This window comes from Sturnira hondurensis, unplaced genomic scaffold (assembly GCF_014824575.4).
Source record: "Sturnira hondurensis isolate 20B ecotype Veracruz unplaced genomic scaffold, ASM1482457v3 Scaffold0006437, whole genome shotgun sequence".
In the NCBI taxonomy this organism is placed as follows: Eukaryota; Metazoa; Chordata; class Mammalia; order Chiroptera; family Phyllostomidae; genus Sturnira; species Sturnira hondurensis.
Genome location: NW_028079068.1, coordinates 2,533,889 through 2,545,897, shown reverse-complemented (window position 1 = coordinate 2,545,897; position 12,009 = coordinate 2,533,889). Strand labels below are relative to the sequence as shown.

Sequence of the window (12,009 nt, the reverse complement as noted above, 5' to 3'; positions counted from 1 at the left end):
GATCTTCCAAATGGTCCTGACCCTCTCCCAAATTTAGATTCTTTTTTGAATTGCCTGCCTAGGGTTTCAAGCGCTTCTGTCTCAGCAACCCCACATAATCCAGGAGCCTAGAACCAAACAGCATCGCCTTGCCCCAAAGCCAGTCTTCTCCTCTGGCAGTTTCCACTCTCCAGATCCCTTCCACTTCGGAATCCAAAGAGTTTTCCCTAGTGATTCAATCAACCAGACTCCAAATCTTGCTAACTGTCCCTTTCAAATCCCTCTCTCTCCCACTGCCACAGCCACCAGCCCAGCCTCCCCAATCTTCCTCCACCTCTTCCCCTTGCATTTACCTGACACTCTAGGCTGTGTAATCCTTTAATCCTTGAATAAAACACAACAAACAAAAAGCAGTAGTCCTGTTACCCTCCTACTCAGAAATCCTCAAAGAAGAAACCCAGAACTCTTTGCCTTGTAATCAAGACTTCGCACCACTGGCTTAATCCTCCATTCACACCTGCACCCCATGGCTTCTCTGTGGAAATCGGCCAACCCCACACAGCCATGTCCCCTGTTTGCTGGTCCAAGTGTGAACCACTCTCCAAGCTCACTCACTCCCCAGGAACCTTCTGGTCACTCCAAACTGCAAGGGCACTGACCACCTGCGCCCTCAGTGGGACTTGGAGCCAGCCCTGGAGTGCTCGCCAGTCCCCCTACCGCGCCATCAGGCAGGCTTCCCAAGCCCCGTGTTAGAGATGAGGAGAGGAAGGTACAGAGAGAGGCCAAGTAACCTCCCCAGGGAGCAGAGCCCCCCCCCCCACCCCCCGCTCTGTGATTCTGCATCTTCCTGGGGTGTGATGACGACGTCCTTGAGGCCCAGGACTGTGGCTTCCTCCTTTTTTTCTAACATGCCCCCCAGCAGTGGCAGACAATACTAGCATAAACCAAGTTGGGTTTTTTTAATTGATTTTGGAAAGAGAGAGGAAGGGAGAGGAGGAGGAGTGGGGGAGGGGAGGAAGAGAGAGAGAGAGAGAGATTGAGAGAGATTTACTGTTCCACTTACTTATGCATCATTGGTTGATTCTTGTATGTGCCCTGACTGGGGATCAAACCTGCAACGTTGTGGTATCAGGATGATGCCCTAACCAACTGAGCTACCCTCCGTGGCTCTAATTATTAATATGTTTTGCTTACCAGTGATCAGAATAGCTCTCCCCCTGCACTTGTCCCCTCATCTCCTAGCCCCATAGGGCCTTCTACTTCTATCTGGGGGGCTACTTTGGTTGTTTCAGAGGATGAAGAAACTGTCGGCAAAGCCCCAAGCAGCCTTGTGGCAGTTGACTCCTTTTGTGATTACAGACGCCACTGTTCAGTGAAATCCTTGCACTCGAACAGCTTCTCCCCAATGGCCCTTCGCTCTTCTCCACACACTGGACCCAGTTGCCCAAGGTGGGAATAAAATCAGCTCCCTCACACCGCCATGTAGCCCCTCGGGGCCCGCCCCACAACCTCCCCCCGACCTTCTTCCCATTCCTTCCACCGCTGCATCCGCTCTCGAGCCTCAGGTCTGCCGGTGGGCCTGCTCCGCACACTCCTCCCCACCTCTTCTGACCACCCTTCCTCGGTTCAGCTTCCACATCACCTCCTCCAGGAAGGCCCCTGCCCTTACCAGTCGAAGTGAAACACCCTCTGTAAGTGCCCCATTTGGGTAGTTACTGGACCATAATGTGAAGACACTTAAATCCTGCCTCCTGCTATGGGACTGCAGCCAAGTTACTTCCATTCTCCATGCCTCAGTTTCCCCGTCTATATAGAGGGGATGAAGATGGCTCCTATCTCCTAGTCCCATCCCACCCAAGGCCTTTACCCTCAGACCCTTTCAGCCTGAAAGCTCTTTCGCCCACCCACCCCAATCTTCTCATGACACTTTGGGAAGCCAGCTTCAATGCCATCTGTTCGGAGGGGCCCCTTCTCCATCAATGGCTCTCCAACAGTCTTATAAGACCTACAAGTTCAAGGGCCACTCTGACATCATTGAGTTTCACAGGGCCCCAAAGGCCAAGCCCTAAATTCCTCTGGTCTCCCCAGACATGCCAGCACTGAACGGGCCAGGCTCCCCACCGGGCTCATTCTCCTACCACGTCTCTGACATGTGCCCAGCACCCGGTCACCAACTGAAGATTCGAAGACGAAGGTGACAATCCCTCCAGCAAGTCACCTGTGAAGTTCTAGTGACTTGGACGTGACCGACCTTTCCCCTTTCCCGCTGCGCTGGCCACTCACCACGCCCTGCTCCAGCGCCTTCTTGATGCGCCGGGCGTCCGCCGCGGGGAACCAGATCTCGGCGATGATGCACTGCTGGGTGATGTCGATGTTGCACATGTTCAGGATGTGGTAAATGGCCTTCATCTTCTGCACCCTGACGACCCAGGAGTGCCAGCTGGCAGCCGCCTCTTGCAGGAGCCTCTGCCGGTGAGACTCGGTCTGTGAGATAACCTGAGTGGGAAAACACGGGGTGCTCGCAGAAACATCTGGCCAAGCCGCACACACACGGGGGCTTCAGCCACGGGGGCTTCCTTTGCACGGCCACCCCCCTCCCTCTGGCCTTTAACTTTCACGAGCAGCACAGCTCCCGAGTTTCAAACCCTTAGGAAAAATTCTTCCTTGTTTCCTAAATTCCCTCCAGTACCACTGTTACACGTTGCATATTGTCTCCCCCCCAAAAGAGTTTCAGGTCCTAATCCCTGGTAACAGTGAAGATGATCTTATTTGGAAATAGGGGCTCTGCAGATGGAATCCAGCTGAGACGGAATCCAGACTGGAGCAGGGTCAGCTCACTGCACTATGACAGGTGTCCTTATAAGAAACTGGGACAGTGGCGCACAGGGAGAAGACACCTTTGTGACGGAGGTGAGACTGGAGTGACCCCTCCGCAAACCAAGGAATTCCAAGGACTGAAGATGCCCTTGCCCATGAGGGCTACTGTAATAAAATACCACAGACTGGGAGGCTTGTCAACGATAGAAACGTATTCTCCCAGTTCTGGAGGCAGGAAGGGATCAGGGTGCCACGTGGTCGGGTGAGGGCCCACTGCTGTGTGGCACACCTCAAATTCTACCCTTGCATGGGGCGGGGGGGGGGCGCAACCCTCTGCAACTTCTTTTATAAGGACGCCCATCCCATTCATAAGGGCTTTGCCCTAATCACCTCCCAAAGGTCCCATCTGCTCATACCCTCACCTTCAGCATTGGTTTCTGTGTTTGTTTGTTTGCTTTAGGGAGAGGAGAAGGGAGGGAGGGAGAGAAGGAGAGAAATATCAATGTGCGAGAGAGACATCCATCAATTGCCTCTCGCCCACAACCCAGGCAGGTGCCCTGACTGGGAATCGAACCGGCGACCTGTCAGTTCATGGACCGGCACTCAATCCACTGAGCCACACCAGCCAGGGCAGCATTGGGATATCAACACATGAATCTGGGGGGGACCCAGAGATTTAGATGATAGCAGAACAGGCAAGGAAGGGCCTTATCCTACAGCTTCCAGAGTAAGCTCGGCTCTGCTGTCGCCTTGACCTCAGACTTCTAGCCTCCAAACTTGTGAGAATAAATTTCTGTTGTTTTAAGCCACCCCGGTTGTGGTGGTTTGTTACAGCAACCCCAGGAGGCGGATCCGCCTGTTAAAATACTTTACGTACATCATCTCCCCAATTAATGGCAATAACTAACCAATGCAGCGATGAATGGCCCACAGAGGGTTTATTCAATGGAGTTAGTTTTTGTCCTGGTGAGAGAGTTAATAGGTAACCTTTACACAGGGCTGCCCGAGCCACACTAAACATAGCTCAAGTTCAGCGTAGCTTCTGCTCCACTCCCGACAGGAGGCCATTCGGGGGAACAGGCCTCACGGGACACGGCTTCAGGGAAGTTCAGTCTCCCTGACAAGTGACCAAGGGGGAATAAAGAGGATTAAAGAAATCAAACACAGATTTTTCTGGGGGCGCTTAGGAGGTCTGTTAGCCTGAGAGCTCTGAAACACACACCTAATTTCTGAAGGCAGTCACTGAGGATCTAGACTGTGCCGATAGGTCACCAGCCATGTGGAGATCTTGGAATTTTAATTTAACGAAAATCAAACAGCCCTGCCCTGCCTCAGCCCTGCTCAGTGGATTAAGTGCAGGCTGGGAACCAAAGCGTCACTGGTTCGATTCCCAGTCGGGGCACAAGTCTGGGTTGCAGGCTAGGTCCCCCAGTGGGGGGCACGTGAGGGGCAACCACACACTGATGTTTCTCTCCCTGTCTTTCTCCTCCCCTTCCCTCTAAAAATAAATAAATAAAACCTTAAAAAAAGAAACAAAAAGTGGGAGCATCATTCCATATACCACAGGGTTTGGGGTTCAATTCCTGGTCAGGGCACATATTTAGGTTGCAGGTTTGATCCCTACGTGGGGTACGTTCTGGAGGCAACAAATCGATGTTGTGCTCACTCTCTCCCTCCCTCCCTCCCTCTAGAATCAAAAAACATTCTCAGATGAGGGTTTAAAACAACTAAATAAAAATGAACATTTGGTTTCCCAGTCGCACAAGCCATGTTCCAAGGTCACATGTGGCAGCCGGGTATCGCACAGGACACGCAGCTTACACGGCATTCCCGCCACCACAGAGAGCCACACGGCACCGATGCAGGAGTCACAGTAAGAGGGGGACCAGCCGCTGTCTGTGACTGCGTCCAAAGCTTATTAAAGAGAGTGCTCTCATGGTACGAGTGCAGAGCGCCGCCCTGCGCGAGGACAGACTTGACGAGATCTGATCCTGGGGCGTGTTCACACAGTAAAACCAGACTGACTGTGTTTACAGAATGAACCGGTCGATTCAAGCAACTGGGCAATTAATTCAGCGGAGAAAGAATCCGTCAGGCCAGTTGTTCCACTTACTTGGCTGCTTAGTGGATTCACAGATGAGGCCAGGCTGGCAATGAAGGACTCCTTTAACCAGACCGCAGTGGCCTTGGGCTGTGGTCAGTTCTAACCCCAGCCAAAGCATCGCTGGCGTGAAGAATCACCACCTCCAGCCTCTGGGACAGTTTCTTAATTATGAAATCTTCTGCACTTCGAGCTGGAAGGGCCGAGCTAGCACCCGAGCTGGTTTCCAGTAAGCGCCCCCGAGGACGGGACTTACTGGCCAAGGCAGAGGTAGCCCCCTTGGTAGTGCCTCCCCCATCGATCATGCGCCCGAACCCCACACTCACGGTGACTAAATCTTCCAGCCTCACGTTGACACCAGCCAGCATCTCTCTGCGCTCCGCTGCAGGCTCTGGGCAGGGGTATATGGTGGCTCGAAACCTGTGTTTAGTGCATCGCAAAGTGACATGTGGTTATCACTCCAAGGCGCTCTGTGTGTCCTCTTCTGCTAGATTACTGTCTGCTGGCTTTGGTGAGGTGGCCGCCTTTTCCTGGAAAACTTCCCTGTGGCCAACAATAAATGAGCCCCATTAAAGGGTTCCCGCCACAGAGCTCGCACAATCTGAATTAAAGCCAGGGGTCTGCTATAGGAAAGCTTCGTGCAAACAGTAAAGGCTGTGAGCTGTATGTAAATAAGCCCACAAGCTTAACTTGTCCCACCCCCACCCCGAATTCATGAATGCATTAATGCCCTGCTTTACGGAGTAATTTCTGCCTCTAAGGGGCTGGATATAAGATGATTCCGTTACCACTAGAAACAGCCTGCCTATCATGTGGTTTGCCTGTGAGCAGAGATGAAGTGAAATGGTTAAAATTTTTAGTTACCTGGTGTTGCCTATTTAGGTCCTTCCTGTTTCTACTCCTACAACTAGGAAAAGTTGGTCGCAAAAAGGAAAAAGGACTCATGGACCAGACCACAGTGTGGTGAATGCAGGGGGCAGCTGGTGGAGATGGGAGAGGGGATAAGGGGAATAAAGGCAGTGGGGAAAAAATGCAATAAAAAATAAATTTTAAAAAGTCAGTGGCGTTTTTCCCACTCTCTTGTCATGTGTGGGAAAGTCATTCTAAACCCCTCCACGGACTCGAAGCGGCCCAGACCACTGCACACCCGTCGGCCCCGCCCAGCCAGTCCCCAGTGGAAGAGCCCAAGACTCGCTCACCCCTCACAGATCTTCTTGACCTTCTGCCTGAGCTGCTCTCCCTGATAAAATATGATGAACATGTTCTTCTTAATTTCTTCTTTCTGGAAAGTCAGAACAAGTGAAAAATCAATTTTTCTTTCTAGTTAGACTACAATCAAAATGTGAAATTCTGTTTCTAGGTTTTACTTTTTTAAAGATTTTATTTATTTTTTTTGAGAGTGGGAAAGGGAACGAGAGAGGGAGAGAAACATCAATGTGTGGTTGCCTCTCCTGCGCCCCCTACTGGGGACCTGGCCCGCAACCCAGCCAGGTGCCTTGACTGGGAATCAAACTGGTGACCCTTTGGTTTGCAGGCCAGCGCTCAATCCACTGAGCCACACCAGCCAGGGCCAGTTTTAAAATATATATATATTGGATTGAGCACTAGCCTGCGAACCAAAGTGTCACAGGTCAAAGTTATGGAAGCAGGCTGTGTGGGGCCAGCAGTGAGGCCAATGCAGCCCTAAAGGGGAAACTACACTACTGGCTTCACAAGTTGGATCCCAGCTGGGCCTCGTACTCAGAGATGTACGAATAAAAGAGTAGACATCCAGCAGAGGGTCACCAGGACACTGAAACTCTTAAGGTGAAAACAGCTGACCCAGCTCCCCGGGGTTAACTCATACACACAGACGTTTCAGGGGTGAGTAGGTGTTTGATGTTTAACAACGGTAAAGCCGTGTCTAATGTTTGACTCAACACAGCTACGCACATCCATCGAACACTGAGTAGGCTGCATTTTTAAAGTTCAAGCTTGACGCTTCACAAGGGAAGGAAAATACTACAATAAACCCAATGAGCTCATCACATTCCAATTGGAGCCCTGGAATGGGTACGACCTGTGAGAAGCCACCTCCCAGGCCCCAGCAAGCAAGATGAAAATGCCCACGCCCTTGAGGCCAGCAATCCTATTTCCTAGAATTCCTATCATGGAGGGAATTGAAAACAAAATCAAAATCCGCACGCAGGACACTGCTTGTGGCTATATTCTGGAGAAAAACTGGAAACACACTGTCCAAAAACAGACAGCTCGGGTCACGTGAACTCAAGGGAAATTTTAAGCATCAAATTGAAAATGATATCAAAACCAATCATCTCCCTGGCAGTTGCTCACTGGAGTGGGGAAAGGGCTGTTTCAGGAACTGGGGAGCTGCCGACTTTATATTACTTCTCAAGGCTCCCTCACCCACAAGGTCCACCCCTGGGCCTTCCTGAATCTCTTCGGTACTTTTGTTCCTGGACCCACCAACGCGGGGGATCGGTTCTGATCTGTTCTGATCTGTTCAGTGGGCCTTCCGTGGCAACGGGCGAAAGCCATCTTATTCTGGATGCACACCTTAGAAGCACCCTCCCAGCCACCGTGACCATGACCTGTTGCGACTGGATGATGGCCAGTGGTGGCTCCGTGTCAAATTCTAATGCGTGTAAAGGACAGCAGTCATGCAGAGGAACATGGGCCCTGCCTACAAGGAAGGGAAGCTGGGAAACAGTTCCATGTTGTTACCGCAGCCACATTAAATGATACCTGCCTCTCTATGGCTAAGCACTAAAGAAAGACAGCACAAGAGGAAAATAACACTAAAATTAAAGGAAAAATAAAAATAAAGTGGTGAGGCCCTGGCTGGTGTAGCTCAGTGGATTGAGCACAGGCCTGCGAACCAGAGGATCGCGGTTCCACTCCCAGTCAGGGCACATGCCTGGGTTGCAGGCCGGTTCCCAGCAGGGGACGCACTAGAGGCAACCAGACATTGATGTTTCTCTCCCTCTCTCCTTCCCCTCTAAAGATAAATAAATAAAATCTTCAAAAAAATAAATAAAGTGGTGAGGGTTTGGCCCTGGCCGAGTAGCTCAGCTGGTTAGAGCATTGTCCTGTGTGGGAGCCCGCCAGGCTGCAGGGGACCAAGGACAGAGCCCCCACTGTGAAAACGGTGGAGGGACTTGGTTTCTGGTCCCTGGAGCTGGCGGGTATCTTGACATCTTCCGGACCTTCTCCTTCTCAGCCTTGAAGGAAAGAACAAGATCTTGGCATATGCGTCATGTTCCAAGAAAGTAATAGTCATGAGGACACTGTTATCTTTGGGCTCATGTTCTCAGGATATGAGAACATCTTGCCCTCTTGATAGCTTTCGGGAGTGTACAAACTTTTGTAAAACAACATTGTTCTCAGGCCACTGCAGTTCTGCATATAAGCCAGCAGTTCCTTGAATAAAGTTGCCATTTGCCAGCAGAGCTTATGGTCCTCTCCATTCTTTTAATTAAGTCCCTCGCCTCACCTCGTGACCACCCTTGCTGCTGCGGGCAGCGGCAGTCCTGATACGCCAAGGTTGCAGGTTTGATCCCCGATCAGGGCACATACAAGAATCAAACAGTGAATGCATAAATAAGGGGAACAGTAAATCGATGTTTCTCTCTCTCTCTTTCTGTCTCTCTCTCTCAAATAAAATAAAGTAGTGAGGGTTTGTGGGGGGTTTTTCTACTAAGTTTTCATCTTATTTTAATTTGTATTTATTTCACCTGTGAAGGTATTTTTTATAAAAGAAAACTTAAAAGCGTCTGCTCTGGAAAAGATGATGACCTTTAGAAATAAGCCTGCCTTCTCCGAATCACAGTATATGTGGATTTAAATACCAACTGGAAGGCTAGAGGCCCCCCTACGCAGGGAATCGCAATGAATGCGTGTCCCACCCTTGGCATCCCCATGGGAAGTGTGTGGTTTGCTGACTTCCACCAGCAGTAAGCTGCTAAAAATGGGGCTCTCGAGCCCCACCACAGACCCACTGAAGCAGAATGTGCATTTTAACTAGATCCCCAGGTCATTCTTTTTTTTTTCTTTAAGATTTTATTTTTAGAGAGAGGGTAAGGGAGGAAGAAAGAGAGAGAAACACCAATCGGTTGCCCAACCGGGGATCTGGCCCACAACCCAGGCATGTGACCCCAGGCAGGTGCCCTGACCGGGAATTGAACCGGCGACCTTTTGCTTTGTGGGAAGATGCCCAACCCACTGAGCCACACCCACCAGGGTGCCCAGGTCATTCTCACGCTCACGTGCATGCTGCAGGTTGGGGCACACTGGCCTATGTAGTTAAGTTCCTTGGGATAAAGACACAGCAGCTGCCTAGTGTGGAAGGAGTATAGCTAAGTTTCCCGAAGGAATGAGGTATTGTTAATAACAATCCCTTTGAAAGGGATTTTTTTTAAAAAAGGGAAAAAGGAAATAGATATTGACTTCATGGAACTGAAGCCTCGCTATCTGCAGGAACCAAACCCCGCTGGGGAGGGCCCCGGGAAATTGGGGGGAGAGTCAGCCGCAGCCGGAGATACCCACTGTGACGGGGTCCACCAGAACCACGTCCATCTCACTGAACTTCAGGTAGATGTTTCCCCGGCAAACGCGCCACAGGAGCCTCTCAAAGGAAGCCATCCTCTCCCTGTTTATCACACCAACGGTGAACCTGGGGTCAACAGGCAGAAGAGGAGACGTTACCCAGGTACAGGCAGCGGGATGCAGGGAGAAGGCTCTGGGACAACCAGAAAGAGGTGAAGCCACGGAAAGACCACTTCCTTCTGAGCAGCAGATGCTGAGACAGGCCTGCCTGGCAGGGGTCACAAGGCCCCTCTGCCTCCCAGCCTTAATCTGTCCCAAGTCCCTTGTGACCTGTGTTCTCTGCCATGGTGAGGTTTCCTTAACTGGCTCAATACTCTGTATTCAATCGTTTGTGGTTACAACTATGGCAGACTTTTCACAATAGCTTTGTAGCAAAAGGAAATAGATATTCAAAATGCTTGGCAGTGGTCTCTGTGTATTTTTACAAACACTGCACTAAGAATGAAACATACCCATGGACTTGTAGGCATCTTTCCTTGGCCATAACCCAGGTAGCTAGATAATCTCTCACCCACACCTGACACATTAACCTTAAAGATGGTAGCTTTCACTGGAATATTATTTTAAATGTATGTTGATCCTATAGTACTTTGTGGTCCAAAATCTTCAGTAAATATTTTTTCTATTTCGAATTCAATGCCTGTTAGCTCAAGTAGCAGGCCATCCAGCATCTATCGAATGAAATGCTAGAATTGCAAAACTCGGCACTTGGATCGCATCATCGATTTTCCTGGCACGCCGTGTGACATCCCACCGTTTTGAATCCCCGCACATTCTGCCGGTAGAGTCACATCGTATCAGCACTACTTGTGACCAAATCGATGGCGTAACTATCCCATTTCTCACTGCACTTCAACTTCAGGGTCAAAATCTATTTTATTATCAAATCCATGTTTCAAGGATAAAGAAAAAGCGTATCAAAAAAAATCCCATTAAAATGATTACCCCCAGATCTTTCCCATGTGGAGACAAGACAGGCACTGCACTCTCCTGGCATGAGGACATTAGCGTCACCACGAACCAGGTAACGGGACCTGTGACCCCAAGCACCTAATAAGGTGACGCTTGGGTTTACTACGGTGTGGAGTAACTCACGTGAAATTGTTCTCATTCCAGTGGCTACTGGTTCATTCATTCATTCATTCGCTCATTCATTCAAACTCTCTGGGAAATCTACCGACACCGGGCCATGAGCTACCGCCCAAGGACCACCCCCGCCTCACTTTCAGAGCAGAGCTACGCTACCCCAGCTTTCCGCTCATGCGCGCAGGCATCACCCGCAACTCCAGGAGACTGGAGGTGTCCTCGGCAAAGAAATCATCCGGTAAGTTGGTCTCCGTCTGAAAGTGAAACAGTCGACATGTGCGTTTACTACATGTACTTAAACGACCTTAACAGCACCCCAACACCGCAAGGGTTTTTTTTTTTTCCTTCTGGTTTTAAGGAAGCTTTAATTGCCTACAAATAATTAACAGAATTCAAAAAGTAGAGTGCTTCTTGCCAGCTCAAAAAGCTTCCCCGATCTCTTCCTTCCAAAATCCCGATTCGGCTCAAACGAGCTGTTCTGCTTTTGTCCAGGCCATTATTACGTCCTGGGAGTGTGTCTGCATTGACAGCAACTGCTCCACAGTCAGTGCGCCCAGAACACCTGCCCACTCCCCAGTGGGCTGGCCCTGGGGCAGAAACGGCGATTTGCTCATATTGGGTGTGGGGGGAAGGGCCCTTTGCTAAACGACCTCAATGACCCAAATAATGACCTCAAAAAAGTCCTGGGTTTTCTTCAGGAGATATTTGAGTTCTGTCAGTTCTAGGAAGCTTTTCTTCAACGCCTGGTGGTTCTGGTTGGCTTCCTGTAACTCTCCTTCCAGTTTTTCGAGAACAGTCTATAAGGCGGGAGGAAAAAAGTTAATGCAGCAGAGAGGGCTGTGACATGCACTGTACGTTAACCACAGAGGAGAAGGAAACAGCAAAGAAACACCCGGCGTGTCGGAACACAGCCTGACTCCGAGCGGCTGGTTCGGTCATCAGCTCAGTGTGACTGTGCAGCGATTGGCCAGTGCCCATCACACTCTCTGGTCCGTCATCTTGGGGAGGATAAGAAAACACCCTGGGGCAACAGAAAAGGCAGCGAGGCGTGTTGGCAAACTGCGTGCCCCTTCCCCATTTAAAACGCTAAAAAGGGGAGCTGAAGTGAATGTCTATGCTGAGGATTCCTTCTGCGCAAACACATTGTAATAGCGAATGAAATATAAACAGAGAAACTCTGAGTGTTACCCCCCTCCCTCCACAACCACACACCAGTTATGGGCTGGAGTCTGGACAGCCAACAAGTGAAAAGGGGGGACAGAGAAGGGTAGGCAGACACAGAAGGCAAGAAGGTGGAAACAAAGAACAGAATAATTGCCCTTCCAGCACACACACACAGAGAACACACAGAGAGAGAGGCTCACGGAGAAACCCAGGGCCTGTCCTGTCTCAGGGGCTGTCAGCGGGCAGACCACGAACCA

At 50.3% G+C, this 12,009-nt stretch overlaps 1 protein-coding gene across 7 annotated transcripts in view; it reads right to left on the bottom strand.

Annotated features, from left to right (window-relative positions):
- ATP6V0A4 (ATPase H+ transporting V0 subunit a4) overlaps positions 1-12,009 on the bottom strand; it is a 71,427-nt gene that overhangs the window by 30,095 nt on the left and 29,323 nt on the right. For 6 of the 7 annotated variants that reach the window (XM_037049105.1, XM_037049108.1, XM_037049109.1 and 3 more), the window contains 6 exons: positions 11,260-11,385; positions 10,748-10,842; positions 9,443-9,569; positions 6,097-6,179; positions 5,224-5,317; positions 2,263-2,475 (listed from right to left, as the gene is read on the bottom strand). In XM_037049105.1, coding sequence (XP_036905000.1) covers positions 2,263-2,475; positions 5,224-5,317; positions 6,097-6,179; positions 9,443-9,569; positions 10,748-10,842; positions 11,260-11,385 — 738 coding nt within the window. The remainder of the gene's footprint in view (positions 1-2,262; positions 2,476-5,223; positions 5,318-6,096; positions 6,180-9,442; positions 9,570-10,747; positions 10,843-11,259; positions 11,386-12,009) is intronic. The other variant, XM_037049112.1, reaches the window with a different exon arrangement.